Source organism: Durio zibethinus, chromosome 1, assembly GCF_047325235.1.
Source record: "Durio zibethinus cultivar Kanyao isolate XHJ-2024 chromosome 1, ASM4732523v1, whole genome shotgun sequence".
NCBI classification, from domain to species: Eukaryota; Viridiplantae; Streptophyta; class Magnoliopsida; order Malvales; family Malvaceae; genus Durio; species Durio zibethinus.
Genome location: NC_143162.1, coordinates 12371451 through 12388733, shown reverse-complemented (window position 1 = coordinate 12388733; position 17283 = coordinate 12371451). Strand labels below are relative to the sequence as shown.

The 17283-nt window shown below is 30.9% G+C and overlaps 1 protein-coding gene across 1 annotated transcript; it reads left to right on the top strand.

Moving 5' to 3' along the window:
- Positions 1 to 7709: 7709 nt before the first annotated feature.
- Positions 7710 to 10212, top strand: LOC111311164 (magnesium-protoporphyrin IX monomethyl ester [oxidative] cyclase, chloroplastic). The gene is made up of 5 exons (XM_022910544.2): positions 7710 to 8233; positions 8634 to 8698; positions 8788 to 9115; positions 9296 to 9394; positions 9791 to 10212. Exons 1-5 carry the CDS (start codon positions 7775 to 7777, stop codon positions 10052 to 10054), a joined length of 1215 nt encoding a protein of 404 aa, XP_022766279.2. The 5' UTR covers positions 7710 to 7774; the 3' UTR covers positions 10055 to 10212.
- The last annotated feature ends 7071 nt before the right edge of the window (positions 10213 to 17283 follow it).

The following is a 17283-nucleotide window of genomic DNA, read 5'->3' as shown; positions in this document are numbered from 1 at the left end:
ACAAGAAATCATTTTTATGAACTTAAATTCAAAAATAGTGCATAATATGAAAAAATAGAATATGTTCAACAAAAATTAACCAAACAACATTTAAAAGCATGAAATAAATTGCACCAAATGAACCTTAACAAGGTAAGTAATAGAACTAAAGATCTAAAGAAGAAAAAAATGCAAACAAATCCCAAAGTGGAGAGAAAAAATCCATGAAAAAGTTAGTATCCATGCTTGCCTACACCTATCACTGGCATCCATGCCAAAAACAATGAAGATTTGATAGAGAATTGTTCTAAAAACTACAGGTATGTCAAAGCATGCATATTCAAAAAAAATTGAACATCAATGAGAAATTAATAGATTTGAGTTAAAAAACGAATCTAAATGGAAATTTTATGGAGAGATTATGAAAGAGCTCTAAAAAACACTCAAGAAACAATAAAATTGCAATGAAATTCAAAGGAAAAATGTTGGAAGTAAAGTATTTGGAAACTAAGAAAATGTAAAGTGTAGAAAAAAGGTTGGAAAGTAAAGAAACAAAAATTTAAATCCTAAACTAACTCCCTCCCTATGGCTAGCCCTGTTCCCCTATTTTTAGGCAAAGGGGATAGGTTTAAGGTCCTAAAAGTTTCCAGAATGATCTCCAAGCAACTAGCCTTCTAGAACATTCGTGCTCTCTCTTGCTACACTATTATTGCACTATTGGTGTTTTTCCTTGTGCTTGGCTATTTCCTTAACTGGTTTGCACTTCATTTTTTTTCATATGCATTTTCTGCTTCAAGAAGTTAATTTAGAAGCCAATCAAAGCCTTTAAAAATGCCACATTAGCTCCTCTCTTCGATGCACTCAAACCCAGCTGATCATGCCTTGCAATTGCATGCTCTTTCAACCATGCACCATGCATACACATCTTTTTTTGCATCTTTCATTTCTTTTTCATCATTTTTTTTATTTGCAAAATTTTCAAACATTTTATGAATATATTTATCCTACATTTTATTAGAAAAAAAAACTATGAAAATAATACTAAAAAGATTATGCTAGAAAAGTCAAATAACTCTTTCGATAATGTTTTTTATTTACACTAGTTTAGGCCATTCGCATAAATTCCACTAAAAATCTTCCAAACTTGTATTAAAAAAATCCAAAATTCCTCAATTCCATTATTTGTATGTACATGAGATAAATGTGTATTTAAGATTAATTTTGTCAAAAATCCTAAGGATCAAGCCAAAATATTAGTCAAATTATACTAAAAATAAACATGAAAAAGCTAAAATTTAAGTGCAATCAGCATTCAAATTTAAAGCTTCCATACAAGCCTTGAAGTTAATATGTATGTCCAACACAAAAGTGAAATATTAAAAAGGAAACAAAAATGGCCCTTAAATCGATTAATCTATACGTAATACTGAACGAAGTGTCCACCATTCACCCACAAAAACACGCAAAACCATTCTCCAATTCCTCCTCTAACAATTGCATCGAAATTATTCATATTGATGCTTTAACACCTTGGTTCACCTCTTTTCCAATATATCAAGGTAAAGAGTTTTCAGTGACATAATGATCATTCTTCATTCTAATCTCTATTTGCCCACCTTTAATATCCAATTTTTGATAAGAAAGTTCTTTGTTGAGTGACCTTGATTTCTATAGTGGTAATCACATTTTACATTAGAATCGTATCATTTTGGATAAGGGGGTTGAATGAGTTCTAGACATATAGCTTCAAAAGATGATTTTGGATAAGTTGGGGTAGCAATTCAATGTAAGGTATGGGAATAAAGTCAACACGATTCTTTCCTTTATCATTTTGTTACCTTTTTTGTTATGCTTGAAGGCATTTGATTGATTAACTGGTAGTGGTGTAGGTGTATGAATAGGTGTTTAGAGGTGAAGGCTTGGTTGAACCCCTAATTGGCCCAGGTCAAGATTTGATGAGGCATTATTTATAGTAAGGTAATAAAGGTGATAAATTGGGTTAGGATAGTACAAGGCAAAACCACTACTTTATTGCCCCTCATAAGTTATGCTCACCTTTTCTTTCAATTTACTTTGTCCTCTCTCATTTTTGGATTCCTTAGAATAAAATGAGAAAATGTATGATTACATTATAATTGTCATGAATAAAAATGATGATAAATAAATTATTGATAATGTTTATAAAAGATTCTTACATTCCTTTAAAGAGAAATCTAAGATGATAGGGGCAAAGAGGAAATGGAAAAATATGAAATGAGCTTGAGAAGATGATTTGAAAAATATACTAACAGAATGGAGAATATGGGGATGAATCAGTTAACATAATTTGTGAATCATGATCAGATGATGGAAATAATGTGAATCAATTGATGAAATTTATGAATTGATTCTAAAATTGTTAGTGCTGAAAAGCTAAAAAGGAGAAATGTGAAATGGTGAAGTCATGAGAATCTTATCACCAGAATTGGAATTTCATGACATTGATTTTAGTAACATTTGCATTATATTCATTGTGTTTGCATTTTTGTTTGAATTGTATATGTACATAATTTGGTGGATATTTAAATCTTTGTTTTTATAATTCCATTCGCATCATGGTTTAGGATATGCATTTGCATTATTTACTGAGAATCTAGATTGTTGCATCTATATCATTTAGAAGGCATTTGCATTATTATTATAACATTTATCGCATACAAACTTTTGACTTTGATGGGAGAAATTTTTGAATTTTTGAATCATCAAATGAGGAAAGTTTTTTAAAATAAGATTTTGAATCTTCAAATGAAAATATTTTTATGATTTATTTTTTTTGCATGATAAAAGGTTTAAAATTTTAAAGTTGTGGAGCCTTTATTTTGAAGGAGCATTTTCAATATTGAAAATTATTTGTAAGACTTCTGGCATAATCTTTGAGTTTCAATACAAATCTTTAAATTTTGGATATGAACTTTCAAGAGTTTTAGTGGCAAATTCTTTAATTTTAAATGTGAATCTTAAAGTTTTGTGAATGTGATCTTGTATGTGAAATCTTAAAGTTTTGCAAATAAGAATCTTTGAAATTTTGGATGTGGTCTAAAGTTTTTCGAATGAAAATATTTGAATTTTGGGTGTGAACCTCTAAAATTTTCAAATATGAATATTTTAATTATGGATACGAGCCTTGAAATTTTTTATGTGAATCCCTAAATTTTCAAATTTGAATCTTTGCATTTTGAATGTGAATTACCAACAAAAATTTTTGAATACGAATTTTGGAATTTTGGAATCTAAAAAATTATAATTGTGAATCTTTATGATGGTGAAGTTTGAGTTCTTGTGAATCTTTGAAATTTTAAGAATCTTTGAATTCTTACGAATCTGAAAAATCTTGAAAATCTTCAATTCTTGTGAATTTGAAATCTTGCAAACCTTTGAATTTTTATGAATCTTAAAATTTTTTGAATCTTTTAAATCTTTGAATTCTTATGAATCTAAAATCTAGCAAACCTTCAATTCTTACGAATCTTCAATTCTTATGAATATAAATATCTTGCAAACCTTTAATTTTTACGAACCTTTGAATCATTGAATTTCAAATTATAAACCCTTGAATTTCAAGTTGGAAATCTTTGACTTTTATTTTAGATGAAAATTTTTGAATTTTTATTAAACCTGAATGTAATGAGTGTCTATATCTTTGCACAATTCTTATTTCACAATAAATGCGCAAAGAAGGATAATTGTAGACACTATAGTTTGTCCAGGGTTGTTTGGAATGTTCTTGAATCTCTAGTCTATTCAAATTGGGTTTGGATTTAGCTTGTTTGGATTTGAGTTTATCATTTGAGTTTTGGGCTTAGTTTGGTCTTTAAGCCCGAACCATGCCCATTTGCTCTTTTGTGATTGTTTTTATTTTATTATCATATTTTTTGAATGTTTGAAAAAAGAATAATAGAATGAAAAACCATGATATTTGAATTGGGATTTGGATTGAATTTTTTTTAGATAAAATTGTTGGGATCAAAGCTGAAATTAAAAATGATAATGCATATTTGAATTCTGTTGAGATTCATCCTTATTTAAGGAGTAAAATTAAGCACAGAGAAAACAAGAACAAAGGAAAAATTAACCCAACAATTATTGTAGTTCTCAATCATCATATCCAGTTGACCATAACTCAACCATATTCACAAAACCTCCTATCCTATTACCATCACCTATCAGAGAAAACAATTGGCTAAAAACCATTTTCTTTACCATTTACTGAAAAACAATCACCGCCCTAGTTATCTATTACAAGCCTTCAACAACCCATCCCCATCGAAAACTGCCGTCCACTCAGAGCCTAATTCCTAGCAAATGCTTTTACCAGATCCCCACACCCATTACTTACGACCCAAAAAAGAGACACCATTATTGACCACTATTGCACAACTCTATCAACACCATCAAGAGCTTACCACACAATTACCTTGTTGCCAAAAATAGTCTAATGACCTTTGCCATCCTATGTAGACCACTTTCATCCAAGCCAAACTTACAATCGATTTCAATAAATACCAATAACCACTAGACTAAATCTAGTTACTCAGCCAACATCCACAAATTCACCTTACCAAACAAACATTCCAATACCATTATTTCCTACAAAGGCCACCAACCTAAAGACCTACATTTTCAACCCAAACCAAAAGCAAGCAAAATACAAACAAACACATACAGGCAGAGATCACAAAATAAAAGCATGAGTAGAGAATGGTAATATAGAGCCAACAATCGAAGCAAACACCATAACCTTTCATTACCAAGACCAGGTTCTGCCATCACCATCAATTTCTCATTAAATAGTTTCCCATCATCAGCTAAACCCATCAACGCAGATTCAAGAAAAACAAATTGAAGTAAAAAATTAAAGAAGATCAAATTGATAAAAAAAAAAAAAAACAAAAGTTGAGAAGAGAGTGTTCATAGGTTTCAGTTTAACCCTCTCATAGGGATTTTGGGACTCAAAACTTGTTGAGAAGATAGCCGAAGGCAAGGATAATAACATTCCTTGAAACAGTGGCGAACAAAACGGTAAGAGATCTTGGAGGTTGAACTTGTGGCTTCAGCTTCAAATCTAGGACATTGGTGAATAATCTACGAAAAACCAACCCTAAGTCTAAGACAAGAAGGTTAAAAGAAAGCTACGGTTAAATTTTGGGCTTGATCGATGGTCAGCCGGTAGTAAAGCGTGGTCATTGATAGTGACGTACAATGATAGTGATGTCAAAGATACATCAAAACCTAGAAATTTTGTTACTTTTCTTGGTGTTCTAAAAATTAGATAAAGAGGCTAGAATTCTTTGATTCATATAAAGAGAAATAAAAGATGAAAAATGATAAAAAATAAAGTAAAAGTTTTATACCGCTAATAAAATAGCACCATTTTAGGCGAGGAAAATCGAATTTGTTTTAAACCACTTCGAGAGTCCGTATGCTAGCCCATTTGAAGATCTAACCCGATTGCAAACCCATTTAATCTTCGAATAATTAAGCCATGGAGTCGAGCTATTACCCACACACCACCAAGTCGAGCCACGAGCCATTTTTTTGGTCTGTAACGGAGCCACTTTCTTTCCTAAGCTGAGCTAGACTCAACTTTGTGTTATTTTTTTAATTTACATATTTCATTTATAATTTTAGGTAGTAAATATGTTTTAAAATAAAAGTAAAATCTTTACCAACATATTGGAGTGTTTTAAAATTTAAAATAATCTTAAGAAAATAAAATTTGAAGAAAGTAAAAGCAAAAGTTTACGAACACAATAGAGGGTTTTTGTGATTTTTAAAATGTGTAAAAATGAAATTTTACCAACATATTGAAAAATCTTATTAATTTTTGATAAAATTAAAGTTTCAAAAGGAAATAATTTTTAAAAAAATCTTACTAATATATTGGAGGATAATTTTAACAGGAAATCTTACTAACATATTGGGAGATATTTTTAAAAATAAATTATTTTTTAATTAGATTTTGAATCTCTGATGATAAAATTACTAAGAACGTTGCAAACAGTAATTTTTATGTAAATTTTTAGGTGGGAAATCTTTTCTATATTTTACCAACATATTGAAGAACTCAGGTAAGAATTTTTTATATTAAAATTCTAAATCTCACTTTGTCATGAAAAAAAAATTAAATGAATCCAATGATAGAGTCTTTTTAAAGTGTAACAAATAATCTCTTTGAATACTCTTAAGATGAGAAAATGTTCTTAAATTGTTACCAACATATTGGAGTAATTTAATAGTAATTTCCAATAACTAATTACTTGGTATGATTTTTAAGGTTTTTGGATAACATGAAATTAAACAAGTACCATCTTTCAGATGGGCATTATAGGGTTGCTATAACCTTTCCTATATGTAATCATACTCTCAAATCTATTCTGGTTTTGTAGACTAAAATATACCCTTTAAAAATACCTGAGTCAAGTTTAAAACGTCTATTTAAAATGGAATAGATTCAAGTAGGTGGCTAATCACACCTAAATAAAAAAAGTTGATGACGACTCCTTAAATCATGTTTAGCAATAGGTCTACAGATTTATACATTATGACACCTGATATCATGTGAATATGCTAACTTGTCACTCTCCTATTGGATATTCTCCTACCATGTCAAGTCGGGTTGGTCCCATCATCACTAAACCCAACTTCCAAAAACTCGAATTATTAAGATCTAGACACCCCTTCTCTTAAGTATAAATACCTCATCTCCTTTCAAGAATGAGCAATCAATTCTCCATACTCTCTCTAGATTTTTTTTATTTTTTTTAAGCACTTACTTAAGCATCAGAATACAAACACCAAAGGCAACTTCAATCTTTGTTCTTAACCAATAGTCAGTCTCTTTAATTTCATATTTTAACCCTCCAAGCTAAACTTGACACCAACATCAACCATATTAATCTAAAGAATCAAACAAAAATAAATACCCTAAAGAATTGAAAAAACACAAAAAAAAATTTTAAAAATAAAAATGATAAAAATGGTTATATTTGTTAAATTGATTTTTTAATCTGCATAAAGTGCAGGGGAGGATAGCATCATTTTATTTATATTTTAACTTTTTATACATACTTTATTTTAAAATATGTTATTTTAGTTAAATAACATGACAACCCATAACTTCAACTATAAAAGCTAAGGTGATTATATTTTTTTAAGTAATTTTATTAGTAAATTAAAAACTATAAAAAAAATTCAATCGATTCATCAATTTATTAATTGAACCATTGATTCAACACGATTTGAAAGTGATTAATTGCACGTTTAATCTAATAAAAAATCAGACAATTTTAAATAAGATATCACAAATTCAATCGATCTGATTTTAATAACCATGCTGTTGACAACAATGTTGGGGCTTTACAAGCGTCCATAGGAGTATCATATTTAGCGCTTACACAGAAGAAAAAAAAAAAAAAATATATATATATATATATATATATACATATATATATATATATATATATGGAGGGCTACGAATCAAAATCCAGCTCCGTGAAAGGTACACCACAAATCCTTAGCCACACCGCATAGGTCCCATGGCCATGAGGACACATTATCAGAAACAAATAGGGTAATCATAAACAGTTAGGCCAAATTACACGTGTCAGGATTCAATTTAGAGACACAGATTTCGTTGGATGAGATTCAATCAACTGTCAACTGACTATAAATCAAACATCTTATCCCGCATCCCCACTCTCGTTACCAAGTTTGAGCAGAAGCCAGAAACAGCAAAAATAAAAAAAAATATATAAAAATGGCAGCGGAGATGGCCCTTGTGAAGCCTATCTCCAAATTCAGCCCAAGTAGTCCAAAGTTAGGCAACCCACGATATGGGAAGTTCACCGTCAGAATGTCATCTACTTCCCAGCCAACAACAAAGACCTCCGCAAAGGGCAGCAAGAAAGCCGCCAAAACCGTAATCAAAGAGACCCTTTTGACGCCAAGGTTTTACACCACTGACTTTGATGAGATGGAGGCCCTTTTCAACACTGAGATTAACAAGAACCTCAACCAGTCCGAATTTGAGGCACTGCTGCAAGAGTTCAAGACTGATTACAATCAGACACACTTTGTGAGGAACAAGGAGTTCAAGGAGGCTGCTGATAAGATTCAAGGTCCTTTGAGACAGATCTTCGTTGAGTTCTTGGAGAGGTCTTGCACTGCTGAGTTCTCTGGCTTTCTCCTTTACAAAGAACTCGGAAGGAGGCTCAAGGTATAATCTAGTCTTCCACATCCTCTTTTCTCGTTTCATGTATATTCTTTTTAGAGATGATCATGAAGTTGTTTCTATTGCTGCATTTTTGGAATTTTTCTTATCTGAGCCTAAGAGTTATTCTCGTATGTATAAGTAAAAAAGCAATTTGAATAATTATTAGGATATTCTCCCCATTGGTCTTGAATTGCAATGACCTGTGAATAGCTTTAGCCATCAAGTTGAGGCCTGCTATGACTGAAATCCGTTGCCAAACATAGTTTTCTTTCCCCTGCATTTCCAGAATTCAATATCTAGACGATTTGTTGTTTTCTGTTTTAACTCGGCTATTTTGGAGGATTCCTTCCTTAATCAACTAAAAGGTCATTCAACTAAAGGTTTTCACAAATTGATACTGCAGAAAACAAATCCAGTTGTCGCTGAGATTTTCTCTCTTATGTCAAGGGATGAAGCCAGGCATGCCGGGTATGCACATTGATAGTTCTCCCGTTTGTGGGCATTAACAAAAATCACAGCTTCTTATCCAAATTAAGTTACCATTTTATTGGTTGCAGGTTTCTGAACAAGGGTTTGTCTGATTTCAATTTGGCATTAGACCTTGGGTTCTTGACAAAGGCTAGGAAATACACATTTTTCAAGCCAAAGTTCATTTTCTATGCTACATATTTGTCTGAGAAAATTGGATATTGGAGATACATTACCATCTACAGACATCTCAAAGAAAATCCCGAGTACCAATGTTATCCTATTTTCAAGTATTTTGAGAACTGGTGCCAGGATGAAAACCGTCATGGTGACTTCTTCTCTGCATTGCTGAAGGCACAGCCCCAATTCCTTAATGATTGGAAGGCAAAGCTGTGGTCCAGATTTTTCTGCCTCTCGGTAATCTTTTGTTGCTACATAATACCCTCACACATAGCTTTATTATTTATGTCATACTTCACTGCTTTCAATTTAATTTAATGTAAGCCTTTAGACAATTCAAACCTCAGAACATGCATAATGCTTTAATCAGGCACGTGTGAGTTTTTCCCCGATCATTGTTACAATTTTGTTCTGCAGGTGTATGTTACAATGTACCTCAACGACTGTCAGCGCACTGCTTTCTATGAGGGCATAGGACTCAACACCAAAGAATTTGACATGCATGTCATTATTGAGGTTAGCTTCTCTGGTTCCAAATTCATTTTGGTTAAATTTGAAACATTCCAGGTGCTTATGCTAAAAATTGAGCTCTATGTAGAAACATTGTTATGCAGGATGGTTAATTAATAGTTAATCAAATCCCACTCTATATATCTTGCATTTGTTCATATTTTCAATATTGTTGAGCCGTGATGCTGGGGTCACTGTATCTTCACAAAAGTGCCCTAGAACTTGGTATAAGGGTTGCAATTCCCAAACCATGAAAGACCCAAGCTTGGTAGAAGTTACTAGTTAGCAGCTAATCACATGTTTCAGCAAACGGGTTCTATAAGGCCTAGGCAAACAAAATATGCTGAACTCTAGAGTTTTGGCAACCATTTAAGTTGTTAATCTGAAATGCCTTCCATACAGACAAACCGCACAACAGCAAGGATTTTCCCTGCTGTACTGGATGTTGAGAATCCAGAGTTCAAGAGGAGGTTGGACAGGATGGTTGAGATCAACCAAAAGTTGATTGCTGCTGGGGAGAGCCAGGATATTCCGTTGCTAAAGAACTTGAAGAGGCTTCCACTAATTGCAGCATTGGCTTCTGAGCTCCTGACTACATATCTGATGCAACCAATCGAGTCCGGATCTGTCGATTTTGCTGAGTTTGAACCACAACTTGTGTACTAATTGTTTTTTGTATGAGTTCCATTTGTCTGGTACATTTTCAGCTTTAGCTCTGCTTTCCTGTCAAGTAATATGATCGCAAGATTTAGCAAATGAAACTGAGAAACTGTTTAACTTGTGTAAACATAAAAATTTATGTCATTTGTATCTGTTCTTTTCCCTTTTTTTTTCTCTCCTTGGCATACTTATTTTCGTAGGTTAATTAAATGATTCGTCCCCAACCATGAACTCTCCCTCGTGGAGCTATTTTGATGACAAGAATGGAGATATTGTGTGCCAGAAAAAGTAAGAAAGAAAATAGCTCTTTAGAGTCAACTTAAACTTTAGGTTTTTTTTTTAATTAAAATTTTTTCATATTTACAAACTCAATTCTAAAATCAATTTATAGACTAATTTTATTTAGTTTCCTAACTTAACTAAATATCTATCATTTCAAAGTGATATACTAGATAATAATAAATTCAAATAATCCTAACTATTTATCCTAACTACTTATACTAATAAATATACAACAATAACAAACTAAATTTTATATCTCATCACTATGGAGTCGACTGTATAAATGGCCAAAAAACAAACCATGTTAGGTCATAGTTTGAATATTCTTACACCACTCATTTTTATCAAAAAAAACTTTTTCATGTATTTCCTTAATCCTCATATCATTTCTTATTACTTACATCCATGTCTTTCATGGTCAACCGGTAGAAGTGTTGGTCTTTCCCAAATTCAGAAACTTATTTCTCCTAACTAGTGCACAAATAGGTCTACATGTTCAAACCATCCTAAATAGTCCTCTCTTATTTTTTCCTTAATTCTAATTACCTCTAATTTTTTTCGAATCTCGTCATTTTCTAATTTTGTCTCTTTTAGCCTTATCACACATCCATCTAAGCATCCTCATCTTAGTTATACTTATTTTTATTCTCATGTTGTTTTTTAACAGTCAAATTATCAATTCCACATAACAATGCAGGCCTTACAATTGTTTTATATAATTTTGCCTTTAACTTTAAAGGCATGTTGCTATCACACAACAAATCTAATGCACTTCGCCACCTCGCCTATCCTACTTAAATCATATGATTTACACCCCTCTTTATCTCAACATCACTCTAAATAATTGATCTCAAATATTAAAAATGACTACATTTTGATACTAACTCGCCATCCAACTTAATCACACTAGCACTAGTTTTTCTATGACTATAAAACTTATATTTCATATATTTAGTTTTGAATCATCATTAGTTTCAACAACTAAGACTACTATATCATCAAAAAATAATAGACGCCATGGCATCTTATCTGAGGTATGTCCAATGAGCTTGGCCATAACTAATGCAAAAAGAAATTAACTTAATGTTGGGCTTTGATGCAATTCTAAGATAATGAGAAAGCTATCAATCAAGCCCTCAAACATCCTCACATTCATTACAACTCTTTCATATATATCTTTAACTATGTTAATATATTTTAAAAGAACTTCTTTCTTCATTAAGACCCACCAAAGCACCTTTTGAAGTACTCTATCATTTTTTTCTCTAAGTCAATAAAAACTATATGTAAATCTTTTTTTCTCACATAAAACCCTTCAACAAAAGCCTTAATAGGTGAATTTCCTCTATTATGAAGCATCCTAGCATAAACCCAAATTGATTTTAGAAAATAATGACCTCATGTTGCAAACTACATTCAATTACTTTCTCCCAAAGTTTCATAGTATGACTCAAAAGCTTTATCCTTTGATAGTTCAAACAATTTTATATATCAACTTTATTCTTGTATAAAGGCATTAGAGTACTCTTCCTCTATTCCTCTAGCATATTTTAAGTACATCAAATTTTGTTAAAAAGATCCGTCAACCATTATATCCCGATTTCATCCATGCATTTCCAAACCTTAATTAGGATTCCATCTGATTCTAAAGCTTTCTTTGGTTTCATCCTTTTCAAATCTTCTTTAATCTCATATCTTTTAGTATTCCATTTAAACACACGATTTATATCCTTAAAAAATATGTTAAACTCATCTATATTATGCTCAAAATTATTATTAAAAAGATTATTAAAATAATCTCTCCATTGCTTCTTAATCTCCTTATCCTACACTAAAGCTCTTTCTTCATCGACTTTAATGCATCTTACACCATTAAAATCCCTACTTTTCTTATCCCTCATCTTAGAAATTTTTTGAATAACTTTTTTGGTCCATCACTTCTCTTTAACTTTCTATATAATTATTCATGGATCTTAGTCTTTAAATCTCGAATATCCTTTTTTACTTCCTTTTTTGTTTTCTTATACTTTAGATAACTCATTTTTTCCCTATTGCTCTTTAAATTCCCATAACACTCCTACTTAACTTTAATTGCCATTTTCACATCTTCATCCCACCACAAAGATTCCTCTTATAATGGTGCACAATCCCTAGATTCACCAAGTATCTCTTTAGCAACCCTTTGAATTCTGGTAGAAAATTTTCCTACATGACTTTTGCATCCTTATCAAGCTTCCAATCAACCACTTTTACCTATCTATCCCTAAAGGCTAATATTTTGTCCCCTTTCAAGTTTCACTAATTAATACGTGGTTCATGACTCTGATATATCCTTTTTAACCCTTAAAGGTGAAATATATCTAGAACTAATAGTCTATTAATTCGAATATTCTGTAAGAGCACAGACCATACACGTAATAATAGTGATCGAAAGGTCAAGATATCAATCCCACAAGGATTAGGTAAAGAATTTCCTAAATTAAGTACCTTTTATCCCTACACCCTTTTAAAGTTAGTTTAATTAAAGAGTAAATATGAAAACTAACTACTATGAAAATACAATCGAATAAAGCATTGATATGTAAAATGAGTAAATTGTGCAAAAACAAAAACAAAAACGATAAGTAAAATGGATGCTATGAACTAAACATGAATTGACATATGATTCTAACCTGGCATTAAAAATAACAAGCAAAAATAGAAACAAAAATAGTAACTAAAGCAATGTAACTGAATTAACTAACTATAACTAATGCTAACTAACTATTCAAATTCCATCTAAGAGAAATACCAAAAAAATAAACCAAACAAAATGTAAATGGTAGAATACAATAGCCTAATCTAAGTGAAAACATATTTGAAGTGAGAATTAATGAAGCAAAAATACAAAATTCAAATACCACACAAAAACTAAAAATAATGTGCAAAGTATGAAAAATTGAAAATTGAGCAAAGAAAATTAAATCTAAATTGCATCAAGTTGAATGAAATCAAGTTTGAAATTACAAAAACAATTAATGATCTAAGTAGAAACAAGTTTGAAGTGCAAGCAACGAAAGACAATTACAAAATCTAAGCTAAAACATTAAAACCAAAAGTATTGTAAAATTTGAAAACACTATGATCAAACTAGAAATCTGAATTCAAATCATATAAAATTGGATGAACATGAACTAAAAATTAAAAGAAAATTAAGAGAACTACAAGAGAGCATGAATTAAAGAACAAAAATTTAATAGAAATTGCAAGAAATAGCAAGAACAACTCAAAACAAAAACTAATTTGCAACATAATTTTACTAAATCAATAGAAGAAAAAAATTAGATCTAGGAATTTTTAGAAAGAATGAACTCGAACTAAGCTAAGGTAACATTTATCAACAAGTTTATCACAAAATTTAACAAAGAAATCACATCACATAAGAGAAAATTCAGCTTATTGAACTAGAAATTTAAACAGTACATAAATCTAGAAAAATAGAGCATGTTCAAAGAAATATATCCAAACAGCAGGTAATGTTATAACAGTATTGGGGACCACTAGACGAATTTGAAAACAAAAAAAAGTTGTCACCAATCTTTTTTGGCTAGGTGTGATTAGCCACCTATTAAAACTTACCCTTTAAATAAATATTTTAAAATTAATTAAAATTTTATCAAAAAGATAATTTTTTGATTTGCGAAAACAGTTTGGGTTCGAAAGTCGGTTATGCGTGAGAAAGGATTAGCACCCCCACAATGTTCGTTAAAAACAGTACCAATTAATTATATGTTATCTTTCAATTTTGACAAAAAGATCTTAATTTTGATATTTAAAAATTAATTTTCTTAAATTTTATTGCAAAAACATATTTATTTTATAGTATTTTTTCTATTTTTGGAAAACAAATAAAAATCTTGTGTATTGAAAAATTTTTCAAAAATATTCCAATACTTTGACAATATTAATGGAAACTTTTTCACCTAAGGAATTCTTAAGAATCTCCACTCAAAATTCTTAAAAATCATATCCTCGATGGTTTACATTTATCATCAAAATTTATATTTAATAAGCAGATTGTAAAACATGATTTCTATAATTTAAAACCGAATAATATTTTCTAAAGTTTATTTTTTATACTAAAACGAGAAATCGTTATCGAGAGTTATTTTAGATACTCTAATACATTGATGGCATTTTAAATAAATTTTCTTACTCAGAGATTCCTAAAGAATCAATACCCAGATTTTTTTAGAATCTCATTTTCGAAAAAAAAATTTTATATAATATTTTAATGTAATCTTTAAAATTATGCAATAATATAATTATCTATAAAAAATTTACTTCCTAAACATGCATACTTTATAAATATTTTTTATATTTTTATTCTTTTTTTAAAAAATTATTCAAATTAAGAAAAAAAACTCTTATATTGAAAAGAGTTTTTAAATATTACAATACTTTGATAATTTTTAAAAATCTTTTCTCACCTAGGAATTCTCAAGAATCATTACTCGGACTTCCCAAAGTTCATCATCGAAATTTTCATTATTCATTAATATTTATCATTATTTTCAAAAATTTTCTTATTACTATTTTTATATATTTTTAAATAAAAATAAGTAAATGAAAAATTTTTTTATTGAATATATTTCAAAACACTTTAATACTTTGGTAGTATTTAAAAAAAAATATTCTCACCTAAAAATTTTTTAAGAATCACTACTTGAAATTTTTTAATATCTCATCATCATAAATATTTTCATATACTTACTAATATTTCACAATAAAATTTTTCATTAATATTATTTCTCATAAACAAATTTATTTCTTAGAACATATGGTTTTTATTTATTAATTCCTACATAATTTTTAAATTACTAATTTATATTAATAAGCATTAAAACAAATAAATGCAAAACATAATTAAATAAAGAAACACACCCAACAAAACTTTTGAATTTAGGCCCAAAACCCTTCAAGCAATGAAATCTAGATTTGTAGCCTAAAATAAGCCTAATCAGATTGGGCCTCTCATGGGCCATGGACTGGATCAACAAGGTTAGGGTGGAGAAGGCTGGTCTCTAGACCAGGTCGACTAAATGGGTTGTATCGATTCAAGTCGGATTAATGTGGGTCAAGTGGACTCGTCCAATTCTCCTTTTTTTTCTGTATAAGATAAACTTTTTTTAATTTATTTTAAAATTCTTTTCTTAAAAAAATTACCCTAACTCTTTAACAAAATAGAGGTTTTTTTCTTTAAAACCCAAGTGCCGACAGGTCTGCTACCTTTAGCGTGCATTGTTTTCTATTCTTTTTTATATTTTTCTTTCTCCTCTTCCTTCCTTTTTTTTCTTTTCCCACCGAACTTGGTATTGCTAGTCCATCGCTTCATTTTTTTTTTTCTTTTCCCACCGAACTTGGTATTGCTAGTCCATCGCTTCATTTTTTCCTTTTCCCATTTTTTTTGGCTGAAACCCCCTCCCTTCCTCTTCTCCTAGTCGTTTCTCCTCTCCCGATTGCCTCTATCTTCAACCTCAATGCCTTTAATGCTACATCAATGACATGGATGGCCTTTTATATATATATATATATATATATAACTGATTTTTTTCTTTAAAGAAAATTAAACTAATTTTTATCTTTTTTTTTGTTTGCAGGATGACTTTGGCGGTAGTGGTTCCTCCGTCAGGGGAGGACTATGCTAGTTTCCTAGTTTTCTTTTTTTTTTTTTGTCAACAGTTGTGTTTAGGTGGGGAATTTTTTTGGTTTTTTTGGTAGACGTTCGTGGTGGGTACTAGTGGGTCAGAGGCAGGGGTTTGTATGGTGCTGGTGTTGGTGTGGGTGTGGGTGCAGCTGGATCGTTGAGGCTGAGAAGGGCTTAGGTCTAGTGTAGGTGAAAAGGTATGGTCAAGACGAGGTGCCAGGGGGTTGGAGTTCTCGTTAAGGGTTGGGAAGTGTGTAACTAGTCTGGATAAGGTGCTTATGATGGGGTGTGAAGTAAGGTATGGGTTTTAGGATGGTGCAAAAGAAGAGCTAGGTGCTCGGGTTGATGGGTCTAGTGAGTAGTGAAGGCTTGGGTTTAGCGCGGGCTCTGGGATGGTGTTAAGAAGGGGCTGGCAGGGTGAAAAATGGTGTAGAGGAGGACTGGTCCTGGGTTTAGTAATATGCCAGGTCTTGATGCTTGTTGGGTTTAATAGAGGGCTGATAGATGTTTTGGTATATGCACTGGTGAAAGGGGTACTGAGCCTGGGGATGTTTAGAGCTTGGTACAGGCAAGGATGTGTTGAATAGGGCTGGAGCATGGGTCTTGGTGCTAGTACTAGGGATGGATGAAAGGCTTGAGACTAAGGTCAAGGGTGGCTTGTCATATAAAGAAAATGGATATGAAACCCCTTTTTACTATATGTTCCTCCCTTCATTTTTATTCATCACCAAGAGACCAAGAAAAGCTTTTCTATAGATTAGAAATTTTGGTTTTTTCGACTGTCTATTCCCTTACAACATTGATGGCAAGGTAGTGGTTTAGGGAATTGTTTACTGGCCACTACCTACTGTCCTATTGTTACTTTCTGAACTTTGTTGTTTTTGTCTCTATTTTTTTTGTAATTTGTAATTAATTCAATTAATTCTAAAAATAAAAATAAAATTGGACTTAAAAATTTAATGTGGGCCTAAGATTGAATTTTGGGCCTTAAATTTTGGTTTAGGTTCCTATTGGGCCTTTAAGCCCAAGTGATTGAGTTTTGACCCAAGACCGACTCAAATTGGACTTTAGGATTCGAGCTTTAAATCAGACTAAATTTTAATTCATATAAATTATTCAAAAACAATTAATATGATGTAATTGCAAAACATATTAATTTAATTACTACGCTCAAATTAGTCCAAATTAAATTATTTGAATCAAACATAAAAATTGAACAAAAGCTGAATCGATCCGAATTAAATTAGGTTGAACTTTAAATTATGCA